Below are 21,323 nucleotides of genomic sequence, written 5' to 3' on the forward strand. Positions count from 1 at the left end.
CTGGGAGGATTGCCCAGATGCCAGCAGTGGTAGATAGGGTGAGGCAATCCCCCAGCCTCCAGACAGCATGCTTGGGTTTCAGCAGCAGATTTTCTGGACCTGTTGTTAGGCCCTCTGATAGCATGCATGTGCACCTGGGTCAACCAATGGGGAGGGGCAATCCCTAGGCCCCCAGGCAATATGCATGGGCACTGGGGGAGGACAGGGGTGGTGCCAGGCTAGGCAGGCCTTTTCTCAGGCCCCCTGTGGGGCCCGTGGGCCCAGGCTGTGGTGAACAAGGCAGAGCAATTCCCAAGCCCCAGATGGCTATGGCAATGGTGGCAGCCTGTCCTCAGGACACATGCTAGTGTGAGGTAGGCCTTCTACTATGGGAGCAGGGTTTTCTGTCAGTAACAGTGGCCCCAGGAAGTCAGGTTTCATGCTCTGGAAAATGTGCTTCAGCTCCCTTTGTCCCAGGATCAGTGTCCCCAGTGTGCAGGACAATGTGTGGGCTAGAGTGCTAGAGACCCTGCCACTCTACTGGGTCCAACCTGCATTGCACCCTGCAGCCCTCTGTCAGTGGGGCTCCAGGGATGTGAAGATACAGGGGTTGCTGGGTCCCAGGACACAATGCAGTCTGGTGGGAAATGGGCTCTCTAACTGGCTGGCTATCTGTCCAGGACTAAGTGGGTACATGGGACCCAAGTGGGCTCCCTCTCTGGAGCAATGCTGCCACACGGACCCCGGGAATACCAGTTTCAGGGTCTTTGGGGTTTGAGAGACTCTCATGACAAGGATTTCGGGAGTCAGTGTGGAAACATGGACCACTGGGAATCTCTCACTTACCCTTTCCTCTCACTAGGGACCCTTTCTGGACTCCCAGCTGATTCCAGCCAGGCTGTCTACCTTGCCTCCCTCTCTTTCACTACCTCAGGTGTTTTCTGTCACTTCTCTGCTGAATTCCGGCATTCTCTCTTAGATGTCTATTCAAAGTATGATTATCTACTTGCTATTTTGGCTCTTCTTTGCTGGGGAAACAGGTGTCCAGTGCCTCTAGTCAGTCATCTTAAAGCCCTTCTCAGGCAGTGTTCATTTTGAACTAGTCTGTGGAAAGACTATAAAACATGAAAATATGCTATCAGTTTTAGAATGGTATCCATAGCTATATTGGCTCAGCCTTAAAAAGACCTCCAGGGCTTGATGCTGGTATGTTGTCAGGTTCTCAATACACTCTTGATGGATGGATAAATAAATGAATGATTTTAGATACGCAGTAGCAATGAAAAGTGTACTTGGGCATCATATATTGTATCAATAGAGTCTATAGTCAGTTGTTTTTAATATTGGTTTAGCTTTGATATGTTAAGATGGGTACATTATGTATTTATATATATATATATATATATATGAAAGATCAATTATGAGTGACCCAAAACTGTGCTTTGAATATTCCCTAAACATCTCTAACTACCTTTTATATACCTTTGCTTCAGAGTTTGACCAATAAGTTCTAAATTGTTCCACGAAACAACATAGCCCAGGATTTTTTAAAACATAATTACTGTAATACAAAGAAAGCATGAGTAAGAAGCAAGAGAATGGAGTGGGCTTTCAGTCCTTTGGATGAGAAAATTCCCAGAAATGTTGGGAACTGCCGGAAATGCCTGGTTGTTAATGCAACTTGCCATGCAGATTCTCTTGGGCTAAAAGCCAGACAGTTCCCACTCTATTTTGTGACAGCTCCACCCTGGGGAGCAAGGCCAATTCCTCCAACCAGCAGCTGTGTAACAGACCATGACAGCGTGGCCACAATGATTCTTAGAACCATTTCCTCTCTACAGCTGTGTGCCTTCTTCATTAAGGAGTTGCCGATGATAAAAGTGAGGTTGACTCTCTTTTTACTGCTAGCATACTCTTCATGTGCTTGTCCTGCCTTACATGATAGATTTTCATCTCCTGAAGGCATCTCTTTCCCTTTCCCACCCCACACTGCCATTGTGCCGAGCCCGAAGAGGACGTACCATAAAAGATTGTTGAACAGAGCTGACAACCAGTTGAGCCAATCCCAATAATAATCGCTCACACTAGTTTACATAAAGTGGAATCATTCCTTTGGCAAAATTCAGAAAGGGCATTTGGAACAGCAACCTGACTTCTGAGATCTTTCCCCCAAATCCTGTAGAACTCATTTGTATCATTCAGAGTTGAGTCTGGGACCTCTCAGGATATCGAGTAATCTGCTCTTAGGGAAAGGAATTTGTGGTGACTGACGTGTGGAGGGTTTAGGTGTGTCTCCTTTCCATTCGGGCTTGAGGCACAGAAGCAGGAAGTACAGTCCCTGGGGTTGGAAAAACACTACATACAGCACTGGAGCAGTACCACTTCCTTCATGCTTTTTTAGGAAAAAATGTTGGAACACAGAACTAAACAGTTCAACAGCTGCATTCTCAGGATATTTGAAATGGTGCTCATCTTTTAACAAAGCCTCTGTGCATCCACAAAGGGCAAACAGAACCTGTTCCTCGGCCTCGCTGTTGCTCAGTCCTCAGGAGCCCGAGCTCTTTGAGGTGATGCCCTACCAGGCGGGATGTGTGAATGCATCCTCACGGTGCCCATTAGGGTATAAGAAGGGAAAGATGTTCGAGAGCAACACAGCCTTCCTGCATCTTTCTCTGCATGTTCCCTGCTGAATGGCCAGCACCCTGCCTTGTGTATATACATATGTCTCCTGAACCCAGCTACAAATAAATGGTAAGCTTATTCAGACAATAACAACATACAAGAGAAAGGAAAATAATTACTCCGACGGGAAAGGAGAAACCTGTTTGTTGTCCCAAAAGACAAAATCTCTTTGTGTTTATAATAAGCACCTTTAGCTTTTTCAAGGGGGAAAAGCATATTTCTTGTTATCTACTGCTACCACTTCATAAATCCCTTTCATTTAGAAAGGCTATGCCTGACATACCTTTTGTAATTTTTTTCAGTTAAGCAGAACCACTCACTGCTCCAAATGGGGTCTGTTCATTATTAAAAGTCATTTTTTGGGCATATTCTTAAATCTGTCTTAAAATGATAACCGTGGAGTCTTGATAAATTAATAGAAAAGCTTCTCCTAAGGTGCTTTATTGGTTTTGTTAAGACATTTGAGAGTAACTCTCAGTAGAATTTATCAGTAAATTACTTCATATATTCTCAGCATTAAATTATTTCCCCACTAAAGATATTATAAGTCCTTTTCTCCCAGTAATGAAAAATTGAAACTGTCCTCAAATAATTCTAAAGTAGGTACTGGCCTTTATGTTAGTAAGTATAGGAATGTCCCCACCAGAACCTTTAAATGATAAAAATAAGGCTCAGAAAAGGAAGAAGCATTACAGAGTGAAACAAAACAGTGATTAGAATTTCAAATACATGCCAGTAACTGAAGAACAATTCAAATAGGAACCAAGTAGGGGAGAGGATTGTTCACTCAAGGAGGTGAGGTTGAGGGATAGGGCAGAGCATGGAAACAGCTATAGTCAACTAGACAGGCCCTGTCGCTCCAGTGACACGTGGTACTTTCTGAGATGGGCACAACCTTGGAGATTTTAGTTTGTTTCCTCACTGGTAAACAAGAAGTCAGCACCGATAACAATCCCTGAGAACACTTCCTCTGGAATGTATGACATTCCATACTTCTGCTTTGTAGTCACCACCGGACATGCATGAGTCATGCTGAGAGGTGGGGGATTTGCCCAGACCGCTAGATCCAGTGAATAAAGTCAGGCCTAGGAGATGTAGTCTTGCCATGCTTCTTTCTCTTTCAACTCATCTGGTACTAAGAGACATGGGTGATTTATTTATCTGTAGATAAAGAGTACAATGAAGCATCGCAGACCACGAATTAAAATGGAAAACCAACCGGCAGTTATCTGGTGATTATGAATGGTGGGAGCACTCAGCCTGAATGTGTGGGCCAAAATATGCTACACACAGTTCTCCCATTTGCTTAGAAAAGTAAGTCAATGGGAATAACAGATTTTCTAGATTTTGTTTTGTTTGTGTCTAGGTTGACCAGGCAGCAGTGGTTGTGCATACATGTTGTGAGGATCTCTCTGAGGTCCTCAAACCACTGGGGTCCTACTTAGTAAACCTCTGGCTCAGAGAACTGCCTCCCCAGTGGTCTGGAAGAAATTCTGAACTTCTCAGGTAAACTAGGTCCAATTTGTGTGACAGGATGACCGTCCAGTTCTGACTGCAAACATCAGCAGACTGGCCATCTTGGTCCACCCTCAACAGCACATAATAAGCAGAGATTTAGACATAGTGGAACCCCATTCCCTGCAACTGGAAAAAAGCATGTTTGTGAGACTCACCAAAAGCTATTGTCTAGAAGTCTCACAAATCCTAACTGCCACCTTGCATATGGAGGCAGCCCTACTCTACTGTGAAGAAGTCAGTGTGCCCATAGGGTTTCTGGACTATTTTACTCAATTGGGGTCACAGCCTGACAGAGGCCTATCTGTTCAGTTTGATATACACAAAAGCTTTTCTTTTCTTTCTTTCTGTGAATGCCCTTAGGTGCCACATACTCTGTAGGTAACTCCAGGTCCACCCCTCTGTTGTCTTACTTTGTCATCCAGAGTCATTTTAGTTAGGACCACAGAGTATAGTGCCCTTCTGTATGGCTTTGAAAAACACACAAACCTTGGCCTCATTGATTTTAGCCATGTTTTTTCACATTAAAAATAATGAATTATATTTCTATTTCTGGACATAGACCATACCTTGTTTCTCTGAGGGAATTCAATTGTTTACCCATGTGAGTGACCACATAGTTCATCACATGCCCTCCTGAGGTTCTCCATAGCTTTTAAAAAGGTGAAAGGAATGAAGAAACGAACCAGTTAGTGCAAACATATTTTGGTCAACTGCTATATGTCAAGTGACTTTCAAGAAACGAAGAGGGAAGTGAACTGACTTTTATTACACATTTAATTTCTGCTAGAAGCTTGTGCTAAGCATTTTATGTACATTATCTGTTTTGGGTTTTTTTTTTTTATTAATAATCCTCAGGGTTACCCTGTGGAGGATAGGTATAGCATTCCCATCCCATTTTACTGCTGAGAGAATTGAGGCTCACAGGGCATACGTGACTTTCTCACAGTCACACAGTTAGTGTGCGGCTGAGCAAGGCTTCAGACCCAGACCTTTCTGACTCTAAAGCCCATGCTCTGCCCACCTCATTATGCCTGGATCTGCATTCAAGGAGGTAGCAGTCTGGTTGAAGAGAGAGAAACTGCACAAAAACTCATAGTAAAATTTGTCCTTATTCCGAAAAATTTGGGAACTTTATAGCTATTATCTCTCTAAGGGATCTAGGTAGAAGGGATGCTAAGCCTGCAACACTACTAGATTATGTGTTAACGTAGGCCTTAGAAAGAAGGAAGCTGAAGAAGTAATTGTGCGAATATGGTGGGTCTAGTCTTTTGTGGTTTTTAAGACTAAGGATTAGACTCCAAGACAGATTATCTGTGGCTCAGGCTGGAGTGCAGTGGCACTAACTCGGCTTACTGCCACCTCTATGATCTTCCCACCTCAGCCTCCTGAGGAGGTGGGACTACAGGTGTGTGCCACCACACGCAGCTAATTTTTTTGCAGAGACAGGGTTTCGCCATGTCGCCCAGGCGGGTCTCAAACTCGTGGGCTCAGGTGGTCTTCATCCATTCCCTTGCACACAATAATAAATAGAAGCTGCTATTACTGTGTTTTGGAAGCAACCAAAAAGAAAATCTGCATAAGAAGAACTAAATTACAGTTCATAACAAAGGAGCTACTTGGGTCTGTTTGTTTTTTTTTTCTCTCTCAAGCTTCTTCATATTATTTCTGGGCATATCCATTTTATAAAGAGGGCTAAATTGAATATGTTGTTAATTTTCTTAGAAAAGTTAATCTTTAGGAGTGTCTTTAACTTCTTAATTGCCCAAATGTTGGATTAGACCTAAGGTTTCTAATCAGGGCTGTAAAGAAAGACCCACTCCATAGGTGATCCACTCTATGGGCCTATCCCTTCAAGAACAATTTAAATTCAAAAGTGCAAGAAAGGTGTCCAGTTAAGTCCTTTACCTATACCAGACTGTAGCAAGTCATAATAGAATTACATATAAGAAAAGAATTCATGGTACTGCCAGAGAGTAAATAATAAGTACCAAGTGAATGTGAAAACGTAGGTGTTATGTAGTTTGTAGGAGATAGTTTGCTGCTACAGAAGTTGAGAAAGAGCAAAGTGAAATGATTAAGAAACGTTTTGAGTTGCACAGATCTGGGTTTGAATCTACCTGTAGGACCTTGAGCAAGTTATTTGACCTCTCTCAGTGCAGTTTCTTCATCTGTAAAATGAGAATTTTGAGATTAGATAATAAATGTAAAATGTTTGGCGTGGTGCCCTGCTAGTTCTTATTGTTATATAATTATCTATTTTTCTGTCAGTTTCCTCCACTAAACTGTAATCTCTTGGAAAACTGGGTCTGGGTCCTGTTCATTTGTGTCTCAGCCTTTCATACAATGCTTAAGCTCATCCCCATTCTTGATGTCACCTTCCATGTGAAGGGTATTCCATTATGGGATTGCTCTTGGCCTTTCTCCATCCTTGACATATTCCACACTAGAAGTGAATGATTTACCTGACTGGTGAGTCAGGAAGGGCTTACTGTGTGTTGCTCTTAAGAATGAATTTTCTACAGGAAGCATGCTGTCTCTCTTCTGCTCTTCATACCATAAATATTACTATCCAGTGCACCCATGACTGAGTGGGCATGTCTACCTAGTAATATGAAGCACATTTCCACACAAACACTGAAAAGTAAAAGTAGATGGGACCATAAAGGTAGATTAGAACCAGATTGTGGAAAACATCATGTTATACCTTCCTAGCATGACATTTCAGTAGATTCCTTAAAACTGTATGGATATTGATAAAAGAGTAGAAAGAGTCTATATGACTAAACCCTAAATAATATTTGTTTTTGTGGGTTTTTTAAATTTGGATATTCTTGTTGTTAGGGGGAGGAGTGTTGTTTTTTGAGAGTTTTGATTATGTTGAGGAGGTAAGGATGAGGTATCAATATTTTAAATTTTGTGCAGAGTTCATTTTTCTGTTGTTTTTAAAGTTACGTTATGCTAATAAGATACTAATAAGTTCATCATTTGAAAGAACAGACCTGCCAAGAAGGTTTTTTTTTTTTCTTTCCAGTTGTGGTCCAGGGACCCTCTGCCTCAAAGTTAACTGTAGGGCTTTCAAAATGCAAAATTCCTATACCTCACCCAAAATCTGCCAAACACCAGCATTCCCTAAGGGTGAGGCCTGGAAATATGATTTTCTCATTCTCCCCAGGTGGCTTTTATGCTCATTGTATTAACGCCATCACTTGCCAATGAACAGGTGAATTCAGTTTAAAAATATATGAAGAGCAAAGCATGCGTGTGTGTGTGTGTACGCACGTGCACACACGTGTGGTGTTACTGCTAAATCAGATTCACATTATTGACTATTCTGATTACCGGTATGGCCCTTCTTTCCTATAGAGGAGGCAGCCCTGCTTACTCAGCCAAAGATAGCAAAACCCCTGCTGGGCCTTACATGTGCCATTTTTTGTCTTACTGATTGGTCTTCTGAACAAAGACTAGAAAAATAATAGACAGTTTTAAAACCTTAAAAGAAAAGAGAGACAAACACATACTTTTAAAGAACAACAAAAACCCTTGCAATTCTTCCAAAGACTCATAGCTTAATCAAGTTTTCCTTGTCTGGTTCTAAGTGACTGGAGGTAATAGATGGGAATTTGAACAGAGGAACAGCCTAAAGTGTCAGTTACAAGCTTGTATCCTACCACACTGCCTTCCTTCTGTTTGAAAGTGTGGGGAGATACTCTGCTTAGGCCTGCTTTGTTTCTCTTTATAGATCATGCAACAGATGAGTGACCACCGCTACGACAAACTCACTGTGCCTGATGACATAGCAGCAAACTGTATATATCTAAATATCCCCAACAAAGGGCACGTATTGCTGCACCGAACCCCGGAAGAGTATCCAGAAAGTGCAAAGGTAAAAAAATATCCCTTCTGGCCACTGCAGCTGGGTCGGCCTCCCTGGGGATTCTTTCATAATGGAGTGACCAATAGGAGCCTCCTTTTCCTCTATACGTATCAAACCATTAAGCAAAGGAAGGATAATACAATTTAGGGCACAAGGAAAATGTGTTTCACTTTTCTCATTCATGTCATTGCTCACTAATGTATGCATAGTAATTGAGATGATCATGCTGGATAGTCAAAGCTTTTCAAATAATACTCAGATTTTCAAATAAGTACTCACCCAAGTCTATGCCCCAGCTCTGATTAAATGTACTTTCCCACCCTCAGATACTCATTAAGCATAAAGACCTACAATTAGATGGTCAACGGTATCACTGTTTTCAGACAGAGCTATTGAGCTGCCCCTCAGAAAAGGGCCATTTGTTTCTTTTCTTTTTCTTTTTTTTTTTTTTGTTTTGGAGACAGGGTCTCACTCTGTTACCCAGGCTGGAGTGCTGTGGCACGATCTTGGCTCTCTACAACCCCACCTCCCAGGCTCAAGAGATCCTCCCACCTCAGCCTCCTGAGTACCTGGGACTACATGCACACACCACCACACCTGGCTAATTTTTGTATTTTTAATAGAGATGAGGTTTCGTTATATTGCCCAGGCTGGTATCAAATTCGTGAGCTCAAGCAGTCTGCCTGCTTCGGCCTCCCAAAGTGTTGGGATGATAGGCTGACAGGCATGAGCCACCATGCCCAGTCCTTTTTTTTTTTTTTTTTTTTTGGAGACGAGATCTTGATCTGTTGCCCAGGCTAGAGTGCAGTGGCATAATCATGGCTCGCTGCAGCCTCAAATTCCTAGGCTGAAGCAATCCTCCTAACTCAGCCTCCCGAGTACCTGGGACTACATTACGCACCATTACACCTGGCTAATTTTATTTTTTGTATAGACGGGGTCTCCCTGTGTTGCCTGAGCTAGTCTCGAACTCCTGGGCTCAAAGGATCCTCCCACCTCAGCCTCCCAAAGTGCACAGGCATGAGCCACCATGCCTGGCCATTTGTTTCTTTAGGTAGAGGAGTATGAATGACCCAGAGTGGTGGGTGTTCATTGTCAGGGCTGCAGAAAAAAGAAACTGCCCATGTTAGGTAGCAAAAAACTCTTCATTGAAAAGACAGAGCAGGAAGAAATATGGTACACTCGAAATCAGCCAACTGGTCCCTCCAGGAGTCTCTGCGTTTGTGTTCCAATAAGGGAGCTGTCTCTGGATCTGGAATGCTTTTCCTGGTCTATGAAAATCTCCCTTGTTTTTCAGCGTACTTTGCCAGTCTCATCTATATACTTTAGTAATTTCGATTTTACCCTACCAAGCAAACGTAACAGTGCTCGTCCATAGATTCTTCAAGTGACCGTATCTTCTAGGCACTCAGCATCTCATCTCTGCCCAGAGGAACAAGATATTTATACTATGCACTTCAGAAGAGCTTTTAGTAATCATTGATCTTTTTTTTTGTCTTAAGCTTTGCAAATATTAGAAAATATTTTATACTACCTTTTAAATATGCAATATTATATAATTACTAGACTCACTCTCTAATCACAGCCTCTTTCTGAGCAGATAAAAAGAAAAGGGTGGGGGGAATACATAGATACTTTTTTCTATTTCCATGGCTGAAAATGTGAACCTGAGGAAAATAGAGGACTCCTGACCCAGGACTGGGGCTTACCCAGCTCTTAGATGAGTAATGGATCTCATACTTTAATGCACATCAGGGTTGCTAAAATTGCAAGTTCCTGGACCCCCACCCTAGAATCTGCAATATCAACAAGCACCCAATCACAGAACTCACTTTGAGAAATACAGGTCTGAATCATTCATCCCTCTTTAGCCACATTGATCATCTGACCTACCAGATGATTATTCACTGTCCCCCTGATTCAGCCGTGTGTCTCTCAAAAATGACAATAGTATTAATAATATCCCTGTTTACTGAGGGCTTCCCCGGTGCCAGGCAGGGTGCCAGGCATCCCAGGTGTATTATCTTATTCAGTCCTTGTAACAGCCCTATGGGGCAACATTACTATTCCAGTATTGCAGAGAAGTAAACCAGGCTCAGAGGGAATGTCACTTCACTGAAATAATTCTTTAAGTAGTAGGTTGACAGAACTGGGTTTAGTACCCTACTCTGGCTCCAACACTCTTAATTAACCACTGTGCTGAATTTTAAGAAACACAGTGCTTCCTAAAGAAGCACAGTAGATTGTTATTAGGCAGTACACTTTCAAGTAACTTGGTTTTTAAAAATATGCTTTATTTGATCATCACAGAAAAATCTATTAACTGTTAATTGAAGTTCTGACTTATGCTTTCTATTAGTGTCAAAAGATGCTAATAAAATTTACACCTGTAATTTAAAAGCATTTTAACCTGAAATACTTAAGTTATATCTTGTCAAATTTTTCCAGTGGTGTTGGTAAGAAAATAAACCTAAAGTATAGTTGAGAGGATTTTAAAGTGTGAAGAGAAGGCCTAGCGTGGTGGCTTATGCCTGTAATACCAGCACTTTGGGAGGCCAAGGCAGGATGATCACTTGAACTCAGGAACCCAAGACCAGCCCTGGCAATATAGTGAGGCCCTGTCTCCACAGAAAATAAAAAATAAAAATTAGCCAGGCATAGTGGTGTGTGTCTGTTGTTTGTCCCAGGCACTTTGGAGGCTGAGGGGGAGGATCATTTGAGCCTGGGAAGTTGAGGCTGCAGTGAGCCATGGTCATGCCACTATACACCAACCTGGATGACAGAGCAAGACCCTGGCTCCAAAAATATATAAATAAATAAAAATAAAGTGTGAGGGGAGAGTAATACTCAGACTGACACATGGCCACCAACTTCCACGTACCACTTAATCCAGCAATGACAATGGCAGAGTAAAGGCATCTCTAGGAAAAACACATTTCTGACACATCTTTGGCCTTGAGGTTAAAGCACAGAGCTAGTGGTTAACCAGTTCCCACCAGCTCTGTGGGGATGACTGTGGGCATGTGTGTGGTTGAGACTGCATGTGTGTCTTGGGATTAAATGAATGAAAAGCCTAGATGCACAAATCAAATTGATTCTCCACTTCTGAGGATGGTAAAACAGGCAGAAACATAATCCTTCTTTTTCTTCCTTTTCCTTGATTCCCACTGTAGGTTTATGAGAAACTGAAGGACCATATGCTGATCCCCGTGAGCATGTCTGAACTGGAAAAGGTGGACGGGCTGCTCACCTGCTGCTCAGTTTTAATTAACAAGAAGGTAGACTCCTGAGCTTCAGAGTCCTCCCTGGTAGGCGGCAAGACCGCACAGGCAAGGCCGATGACTCTGTGCCCACTCCCGTTGTTTTTCTTGACAATCTACTGTGCCACTGTGCTACTAACTCTTGTTTACAAAATTTGATTCTAAGTTGAATTGCTTCATTCAGCACCCCCACCCTTCCTCCCCTCGCGGTGGTACCTAAGCTGTGGATTTGCTAAATGAATTAAGCAACCTAGAAGATATAGAGCTAATGAATTATCAAAATGTGATTAATCATAGTAAGGAAACATTCATTTAGTGTTTGTATTATTGGTGTGAAAATTATTTAGTTCCCAGTATATTCTGAAGAATGTCTTCTTGATCAGTCAGATAAGCTTGTTTGTTTTGTTTTGTTTTTTTTTCCTCTATATCATGAATCATGTTTGGTTCCTGTGAAATTGCCTGGTCCAGGGATCCTCCTCCTTTCTCTTTTACTTCTGAATTTCAGTTAGTTACTTTTGCCTTTCGCTCTTCTATCACAGCCACCTTGGCCTTGGGTAAAACCCAAGGTCTTTCCTTCTGGCTACCTTCCTGCAGGTCCACCCTGTCTGCCATCGTTCTCCTCTGCCTCTGACTACATCTGCCACCAACAACCCTCCCCTCACCCCTGCCAGGGGCAGACAGGCTCCTCAGCAGAACTGTGACTGAAATCAGAGCTGCTGTCTGGGGCAGTGTTAACTACACAGAGGCACATCCTGACAGGGTTTGCCCCTGAGATCTAAATTCCAGAAGTAGGGCACCACACCTAGGAAGGTAAATCCAGTATCAGAAAGTTGCTAAGAGATTAAAGATCAAGAAGCTTGGAAACATCCCATGGGAACAATGTCTTAGAAAGTCTTCAAGTCACATACCCTGAATTTTCGCTTCATTACTGACCATATATGACCTTGGAGGAACTCTTTTTTTTTTTTTTTTTTTCCCCTTCAACTCATGTCCGTTTCCACCTACCCTGACTCACCCTGTTTCCAGTCTTCTACCCCTTGCAGTTATCCTGGTCCAGCAAAGTCATTTCTTTCAAAAGAGACATCATGTCTGAAAATGATTACTGGTAGTCCAATATGAGCCAGAGTAAACAGCTCCTCATGGTCAATGAACATGTTCAGGAAGCAATCACCTTGATGCTTGAAACCAACCCCAGACAGTGGACAATTCTACTTTGAAATATCCGTGAATATTTACTGTGGAATCCAATTTAAATTTCTTCTCTAGCGTTTAAATTACACAACTTTCAACTGACACAGGTCTCTTACGAAGAACAATGCGGCACTGAAGGAAGAGATGATTCCTTTACTCAAACCTGCAGGAATCAGCCCATTAACAGGCAGGGGAAACGGTACTTTCCAAGGAATGGTAACTGATCCAGGCACATTATCACACTTCCTAGTCGTCTCCACCTTTCCTGTATTGCCTGTGGCTTGTTGTTTAAGATTAAGAGTCAAAGAGATTAAGAAATATCACTTCAAGTCTTGCTCTGCTCACCTGTATGTTTGCAGTCAAATATTCCTTATGTTGGTGACCCAAAGAGAATTACTTTCATTCATTTCATTTCCCCTGTAGCAGATGGAAGTGAGAAACCTCTGAGAAAATGAAAACATCCTTAACCACTATCTTTCTCTTTTATTTGATGATTTTATGCCAGAAATTTGTAAAAGTTTTTTCTCCTCCTTCTCTTCCTTGTTGCTTAACTTTTTAATTCATGCCATATGCAGATATCCAATTATGTGCATCCTGTGAATAAACCACATCTTGGTCACTGTCATGTTTTGAACCATCTCATGAGAGATGAATAATATCTTTTTACCAGAGAGAGAATGAATGTTAGCCACATGCCCAAGTTAACAAAGAAAAAATGTTCTCAGCAGTCAAGGTTGCCCTTTTGGGTTAAATCTGGCCCTTCCTTGGCAAAAGCAAAAATTCTCCCTGTGAGAGCTCAACATCTCAAACATAACTACAGGAAAAATGGCCCAGTCAGCCAGTTTAGGCTTACCAGCATATAATTTTTAATATCTTTACTTCTGCCATCCCAAATCAAAGAACTCTTCTCTATTATGTTTTATCAATTGCAAGCAAAGGGATTTTTCTTTGTAACAATTTGTTCTGCAGAAGACTGTTTTTCACTTTTTCTTTCTTTTGCTTCTTTCTGTCTTTCCTTCTCTTTGTCTGGAGAAATCACTTAGACTCTGTGTGCCTCTTCTGCATCGCATTCTGCTCTGCTACATTACCCGCTAGGCTGGCTTCTTTGGACTCCCTTTGTGATTGATGATGTGAAAACCTAAATTACTTGCAGCATAGTATTACTTCTTTGATGTTCTCATTAGCATAATGTTATTTTTGAAAAGGAAAGATACTATCACATAAGTTTTCCTCATGTCCATTGTGATATACACCAATGGATAAACTAACAGAAACTGCTTTTTGACATTAAAAGACATGAGAAATTATATTTAACTAAGTAAAAGTTAAGTCAGAATGACTTGGGTGATGTGATTCAATTTATTTAAAGGATGATAAAGAGAAAATACATTATTTAGCATTATTCCTTCAGCTATAATGAATTGCTATAGAAATCAGGCAGATCTTTCTAATGTGTACTGATTGGTCTTTGCAGCTACTGTGAACAGATTACTAAGGCCATCTCCTCATCTCTAAGGGAGAAAAATAGTCTGTAGATGAATAATGTAAGGTAGAGAGTTGCATGTAAGTCTTTGTAATTATTTACTTTTTAACATTCTCCAGAACTCAGATATGATTTCAACATGGTGTTAGATTTGTGCATTTTATTTTCCTGACCACCTCATTCCAGTCAATGTATGGTTATCCACTCTGTGTGCCAAAACCAATCATGCCTCTCACGGCCCTTTAGTTCAGAGAAGTTGTGCACTTATTTTTAGTCTCTTGCTGTCTCAATCTTACATGTATACCAATCACAATGGAATAAAATGTGAGTTGTACTGTGATCAACAGCGTATGTCTCTTTTCTTTGCAACAGAAACTGCTATGGGGAATGAAGTCATCATTTCTTTGCTGTCAGTCATGGGATATTTTCTCTCTTGTGCTTTAGGCTATGAACTTAGAAAAATAGTGTACCTGTAAATCAATTGCCATCAAAGCTTGGGTTAAAATAATATTTGAAGTGATACTTCATACTTCAGGCACTTAAAAAGTGTGCATATTATGCACACTAGGTCAGGAAAGCTTGAGTTCCCCTGTGCCTCTCCTCAAATGGTGTCCCTTTCTTCCCTTTCACTGCTAACCATATTCAGCACATAGTCAGTTACGTGGTTCACTTATGCAGGCAGGTGAAAGATTTTTTAATTTGTTCATAAAAGAGTTGTTTTTGTTGTTGTTTGTTTGTTTGCTTTTTGTTTTTTTGAGATGGAGTCTTGCTCTGTCACCCAGGCTGGAGTCCAGTGGCACGATCTCAGCTCACTGCAAGCTCCGCCTCCTGGGTTCACGCCATTCTCCTGCCTCAGCCTCCCAAGAAGCTGGGACTACAGGTGCCCAACACCACGCCCAGCTAATTTTTTGTATTTTTAGTAGAGATGGGGTTTCACTGTGTTAGCCAGGATGGTCTCGATCTCCTGACCTCGTGATCCGCCCGCCTCAGCCTCCCAAAGTGCTGGGATTACAGGCATGAGCCATCACACCCAGCCCCTGTTTTTGTTTTATAGTAAGCATCTTTTAGGAAATTTGAAGGTTTTTTAAATGAGGCTTTTTTATTTTCAACAAATTTTTTCAATCTGTATTGTTTTCTTTCAATAATTGTAAAAATAACTCCTTACTGTTAAAATTCAAGCAACACAAAAAACTATAAAAGTAAAGAAAAAACTACCCCACGGTTTTATCACCCAGAGATAACTATTATTAACATTTCAGAGAATATTCACAGATCTGTAAATAGATATCAGTATAAATATGCAATAATTTTACATAATCGTGCTGTTCTGTAGTCTGCTTCCTTCGACTTAGCAATATTGTAGGCATCTTTCCATCTCGACAAATGTAGATCTACATCATCAGTTTTAACAGCCCTGAATATTCTACAACATGGTTATTCAAGCAGCTCTTTCTAAATTATACATAGTGTTTCATCACAGATAGTCAATATGCCCGCATTGCTATTAGCCAGGGGTCTTCAGTCTATTAAACATGTGTCGCTTCTAAGCTTTCACCCAGCCCCAAAGCTCGTTCATGTGGTGTATTTTTATAAGAACTGGTCTGTGCGAATGCTCATCAGATGTGAAGACCAATTCTAAAATTCCTTGGGGAGGCCATTGATTTACTCACACCTTGTCAGTTGATGTTGCATTGATTATTTCTGCATTATTTAGATTGATACTGGCAGTGAAGCTAAAAAATGCCAAATGCCACCTTGCAAACCTGCTGTGGGTCCCAGTCAGAAATGGAGCCCTCCACCTCAGTGCCAGATATACTGCTCCTCCGAGAGGAGAAAGAGAGATACTTCTTTAAGAAAGATTTGGCAGGGGTTCCCTGACTGACTTTCCTCCACACCTCTGAAAGAATAAGGGGAGAGGAAACAGAAAAATGCCCTTTCATGACAAGCTACAGATTCTGGAAGTGGGAATTTTGCTGACTGAAGAATGCTGGTCATCAACGATTTTAGACAAGTGAGCACATATTTAACAAGTGCCCACACCCTGCCAGGCTCTGGAGTACAGCTCCTATCTTTCAAGAGCTGATGGTTTGGAAGAGGCAGGGAAGGATGACTACACAATTACACAAATGATTATGATACAGCAGAAGGTACAAACTACAAAAGAACAATGCCGCATCTGTTCCCAAGTCAGGGAGACCAGACATAGGAATGGGGGTTTATTCTGGCCTTGGAAGGACAGCTCTGGCTTCAATAGGTTGAGATGGGACTACAGGCTGTCTAGGCTGAAGGAGCCGCAGAAGCAAAGGCATGGAGGTGGGTGAGCATCATGTTCACTTCAGAAGCAAGTATTTGAGCCCCGGTTACGTGCCAGTTAACTCTGCTAGGCCCTGAGGATACAGTGGTGACAGTCCCTACCCTCCTGGAATGTACATGCAACAGGGAAGACAGACATTGAACAAGTTAGGGCAAGGGGAATGAACATTACTGAAGGAGAATGGGGTGCTTAGAGCAGGCTCTAGGGGTGAGCAAGCGGATTTATTTGGCTGAAACGCAGGGTAAATATAAGAGCATGGTGAGACAACATTGGTTGGAACGTTGAGGGCCTTGCCTGCTGAGTTAGGATATTTGGACTGAATTTGGCAGTCTGCCAGGATCCCCTGAAGACTTTTTGGTCAAGAAGTGATATTATTGGAGCTTGATCTGGCAGCATTATATAGGATGACTGGGAACTGAGAAAGACTGGTGTTTCGCCAAGCTTAATTTCTCCAAGTTTAATTTGTTATTTAAATATCTCTTCTTACCACCAAAATGGAGCCTGAAAGCCTGGCAGTTAAGTCTCTTTATATTTTCTTTCCTGAAGAACAGATGAATAACACCTAACACTTCCCCCTCCCAACTCCGAAGGGACATTTTCAAGGCAAATGCGATAAAAGAACTGAAGGGTTTTTGGATGAAAGAGATAATGTAAATATCATTATCATCATCATTATCCTTATTAACTCTGATCACAGCAAGCTTAGATCCCATCAAAATGTCATCTTCTATTTGAAACATCAATCACCTACTCCAAAAATAACTTGGGATTTTCATCACGGATGCCTCTAAGCTGGCCTGACAGCTTCTGTGGTGAATTCACAGGTTTCCCTGGTAGCTGACATGGCTGTGCCACAGACCCACTTGCATTAGGAAACTGTTGGCTAATTGGAATGTTCCCCAACTCCCTTCCCCCTCCAAACCCTCATTTCTAAGTTAGTGAAAGCTAGGCCACTTATAGCACAAGATAACTGGGGTTATCAGGCTTTTAGGAGGATGGTTAAGTGCCAAATATATTACTGTCACTATAAATAAAGAAAAGATTCAAACAGTATGAACTTGGTAAAATATTGCCTGAGCTGACGTGTGACATGAATGCCTAAAAGCAATGGTGGGTCTCTAGGTCTTGGGAGGCCCCCTCTCTTTATAAATGGAAAGTGTAGTCATTTGGCTATGAATACTGAGAAAGAGCTTGAGTGAATTAACACAGGCCTAAGGAGGTAGCTTGCTGCCCCAACTTTATTGAAGTCTAATTGACAAATGGTATATATTTAAGGTATATACTTGATGCTTAGATAGACATTGTGAAATAATCACCACAATCAAGTCAATTAACATAGCCATCACCTAACATAGTTATCACTTTCTTTTTTTTCTTTCTTTCTTTTTTTTTTTTGTGATAACAAATACTTAAAATCGTTCCTTTTAGCAAATTTCAAGTATGCAATAGAGTATTGTTAACTATAGTCACATTGCAATACATTTGATCTCCAGCATTTATCCGTCTTGAAAACTGAAACTTTCCACCCTTTGGCATCTCCCCATTTCTCACTTTAAAAGCAATCTTTTAAGTTCCTGCTCATGGACAAGAAAGCTTATGTATTAGCTAGGGCTTTGAGGTAAGAACTCAGAGGATCACTGTTCAAAATTAAACTAGGATCCTATATGCTATAGGTTGAATGTGCCCCTATCCCACCAGGGTACAAAGACTGCATATTTCACATTGATGCAGGAAAAGCTCAGGAACCAAACAAGTTCTGATTCCAAGCAACAGTCTAGCTTATAAAAGGAGCTAATGGAATAAATACTGATTCACAGAGGCTTAAAATTCCAGGGAATTGCTTTTTGTTTACAGGGGTCCAAGATGAGGGTATCAGGTCCCCTAGAGTTAATGCTAAGACAGTAACCTGGGGTTTGCTTCTTTCCAGGCTTGATAATACTTGGGAGAGACAGAAGGAATGTTGCTAGCAGGGCAAGATGTAAAAGTAACAAGGAGTCTGTTAGGAAATAGAAGTCATTCCCACTTGGTTCAAATAAAGAGATGACCTTAATGAAGGTCTGTTTCAGAAGTATGAGTGTTAAGGGTAAAAACAAGGGGTAGTAAGACACCCAGAAAGCAGATGTCAGCAGCACTCCCAGGTCCAACAGGACAAGGACAGAAAATTGTGCTGCACAATATAGAACAGAGAAGGCAGGGCCACAGACTCAGCCAGAGCACAGAGAAGAAATACCTTAACCTTTCTCTCCTCACTCTGATCTGCTGGTGCTCCCCACTGGCTGAACACAACCGCAAGATGCAACTGGCAGCTCAGGGGATGCCTCCAGCCTAGGAGGTCAGCCTCCTAGGGCAAAGGACTGGCAGAGAAGGGCAGAGGATGGATCTGGAGAGTCAGAGGATATCAGCACAAGGCCGCTGTGAAAATGAACTCAGCCTATCAGACAGTGGCCATCACCAACTCTGTAAATTTACAACTCTCTGTAAATTTAAATAATTTATTATTTAAGTTATCATTTAATAATTCTTGGCAGATTCCTTAGGCACATGCCAGTTCTGTGGTCTGGTCATCCCTCTCTCAATATCAAAAAATAATTGGAGCAGAATCAACAACAGAATATGAGTATGCACGGCCTGAGGGTGAAAGAACGTTGCATTCCAGACCCATGAGTCCTGGACCTCTTTAGTAAGCACTGTGTTATTTCTAAAATTAGAGCAGTCTCTTGGGCACCTGGTATCCCAAAACAGCTAGTTGCCTTTTTGTAGCATGCCCATGACCTTCTGGTAACATGAAGTTGTTTAGGATCCTGAAGTACCTCTTTTCTGTTTCCCTTTTGTTTGTACATCCTGCTCATCTTGGCAGGCACAGCTGTTTTGGTTTTACTTGGTCATATTGCTTATGGGGATAATAATCAGTCTAAACTAATAGTAATGAATTCCCCTTTCCTGGGGTGTTCAAGTAGCGTTTGAAGGACCATGTGCAGGAGTGGTTGTTCTATCCAGTAACATCTGATATACTTAACATCCATACCAAGGTATTCCTTTCCCACCCTGGAAGCTTTTAGTAGGCCCTTGTACTATATTCTGATTCTGCGTGACGTTAGTTTCCCCTCTACCACCCCTAGTCTCCCAAATAGATGAACATTGCCCTCATATAGTGTTTTAGTTCATTTTCTGTGGCTATAACAGAATACCACACACTGGGTAAATTATAAACAATAGACGTTTATTTGGCTCACGGTTCTGGAGCTGGGAAGTCCTAGAGCATGGCACCAGCATCTAACAAGGGTCATCCCATGGTGGAAGGCGGAAACTAGTGCACAAGACAGAGGCACTAGGGATCGGGCTCAGCTTAATAGCTACCCACTCCCATGATAACTAACCCACTCCCATGACAATAACATTAATGCATTTGTGAAGGCACCACCCTCATGACCCAATCACTTCTTCTTAGGCCTCACTTCCCAACACTGTTGTTTTAACAATTAAGTTTCCAGTGCTTGAACCTTTGGAGAACACATTCAAATCACAGCATCTATTAAATGACAGTAGTAAGGGTTACAACTTCAATATGGTAGCATGAGGAGCTCTATGGATTCACTCCCAAGTGAAACTTGCAATTCCTCAAGGATCTAGAACTAGAAATACCATTTGACCCAGCAATCTCATTACTGGGTATATACCCAAAGAATTATAAATCATTCTACTATAAAGTCACATGCACACATATGTTTATTGCAGCACTATTCACAATAGCAAAGACTTGGAACCAACCCAAATGTCCATCAGTGATAGACTGGATAAAGAAAATGTGGCTCATATACACCATGGAATACTATGCAGCCATAAAACAGGATGAATCCATGTCCTTTGCAGGGACATGGATGAAGCTGGAAACCATCATTCTCAGCAAACTAACACAGGAACAGAAAACCAACCATTGCATGTTCTCACATATAAGTGTGAGTTGAACAATGAGAACACATGGATACAGGGAGGGGAACATCACACACCAGGGCCTGCTGGGTGGGGGGAGGGACAGCATTAGGAGAAAGACCTAATGCAGATGACTGGTTGATGGGTGCAGCAAACCACCCTGGCACGGGTATACCTATTTAACAAACCTGCACATGCTGCACATGTAGGGTAGAGCTAAGAACGCAAGGCCTCTTTTCCCCACAGATCCTAACAAAGTCAGTCTTCCTGGGGAGAGACAGGATGTCAGCGTTGCTTATCCTGCCCGTCCCACTCATGACCTAATGCTGAGACTAAGTTCTGGGTGAATGTTGCCAGGAGGGTCTCCTTTATTCCTGCAAGCCCCAACTCTCAGGGGACAGAGGCTGCACTCTGAGAGCATGGTACCAGTATGATACAGGGAGCCTGAATGTCCTTGCCTTGGCTCATGGGGCAGGAGTTCTAATCCAGAGAAGCAAAACAAAAAGACCTGAGTCTGTTGCCTTCTCTCTACCTAGCACTGAGAAACAAAAACAAGGGTGTCATTCAGAGAGAAGTGAGCCACATTTCCCTGCCCCCAACCCCCCAGATGATGGCTCAGAGATTTTCCCCAGGGGACAATCAGGCTGTGGAAGGAAGAGCGCTGAATCCCTCCCTGGAGAACTGACTTCATTTGCAACAGAGTGTGAAGTTCAAGTCTAAGTGTGCTCTCAAAAACAGTGGTGGTTGTGGTGAAAGGCAGTTGAGAGGAAATTGGTAGATTCTTTGGAGATAAAGGCTAAATTGGAGGCGTCCAGATCAGAGAGGAAGAGGTAAAACTATCTCTATTTGACATGCTCCTCTATATGGAAAATCCTAAGAAATCCACTAAAAATATATTAATAAATGAGGCTGGGCGCGGTGGCTCACGCCTGTAATCCCAGCACTTTGGGAGGCCGAGGTGAGCGGATCATCTGAGCTCAGGTTTCGAGACCAGCCTGGGCAACATGACGAAACCCTGTCTCTACTAAAAATACAAAAAATTAGCCTGGCATGATGGCGCATGCCTGTGGTCCAAGCTATTTGGGGGGCTGA

The 21,323-nt window shown here is 42.0% G+C and overlaps 1 protein-coding gene and 1 long non-coding RNA gene across 5 annotated transcripts in view; one reads left to right on the forward strand and one right to left on the reverse strand.

Annotated features, from left to right (window-relative positions):
• DDAH1 (dimethylarginine dimethylaminohydrolase 1) overlaps window positions 1-14,327 on the forward strand; it is a 256,618-nt gene extending 242,291 nt beyond the window's left edge. For all 4 annotated transcript variants that reach the window (XM_023208428.2, XM_023208409.3, XM_023208438.2 and 1 more), the window contains 2 exons: window positions 7,919-8,062; window positions 11,227-14,327. In XM_023208428.2, coding sequence (XP_023064196.1) covers window positions 7,919-8,062; window positions 11,227-11,343 — 261 coding nt within the window. In that variant the 3' untranslated portion in view covers window positions 11,344-14,327. The remainder of the gene's footprint in view (window positions 1-7,918; window positions 8,063-11,226) is intronic.
• Window positions 1-21,323, reverse strand: part of LOC111540241 — a 125,452-nt gene that overhangs the window by 68,522 nt on the left and 35,607 nt on the right. The window lies entirely within an intron of this gene.

This window comes from Piliocolobus tephrosceles, chromosome 1 (assembly GCF_002776525.5).
Source record: "Piliocolobus tephrosceles isolate RC106 chromosome 1, ASM277652v3, whole genome shotgun sequence".
NCBI classification, from domain to species: domain Eukaryota; kingdom Metazoa; phylum Chordata; class Mammalia; order Primates; family Cercopithecidae; genus Piliocolobus; species Piliocolobus tephrosceles.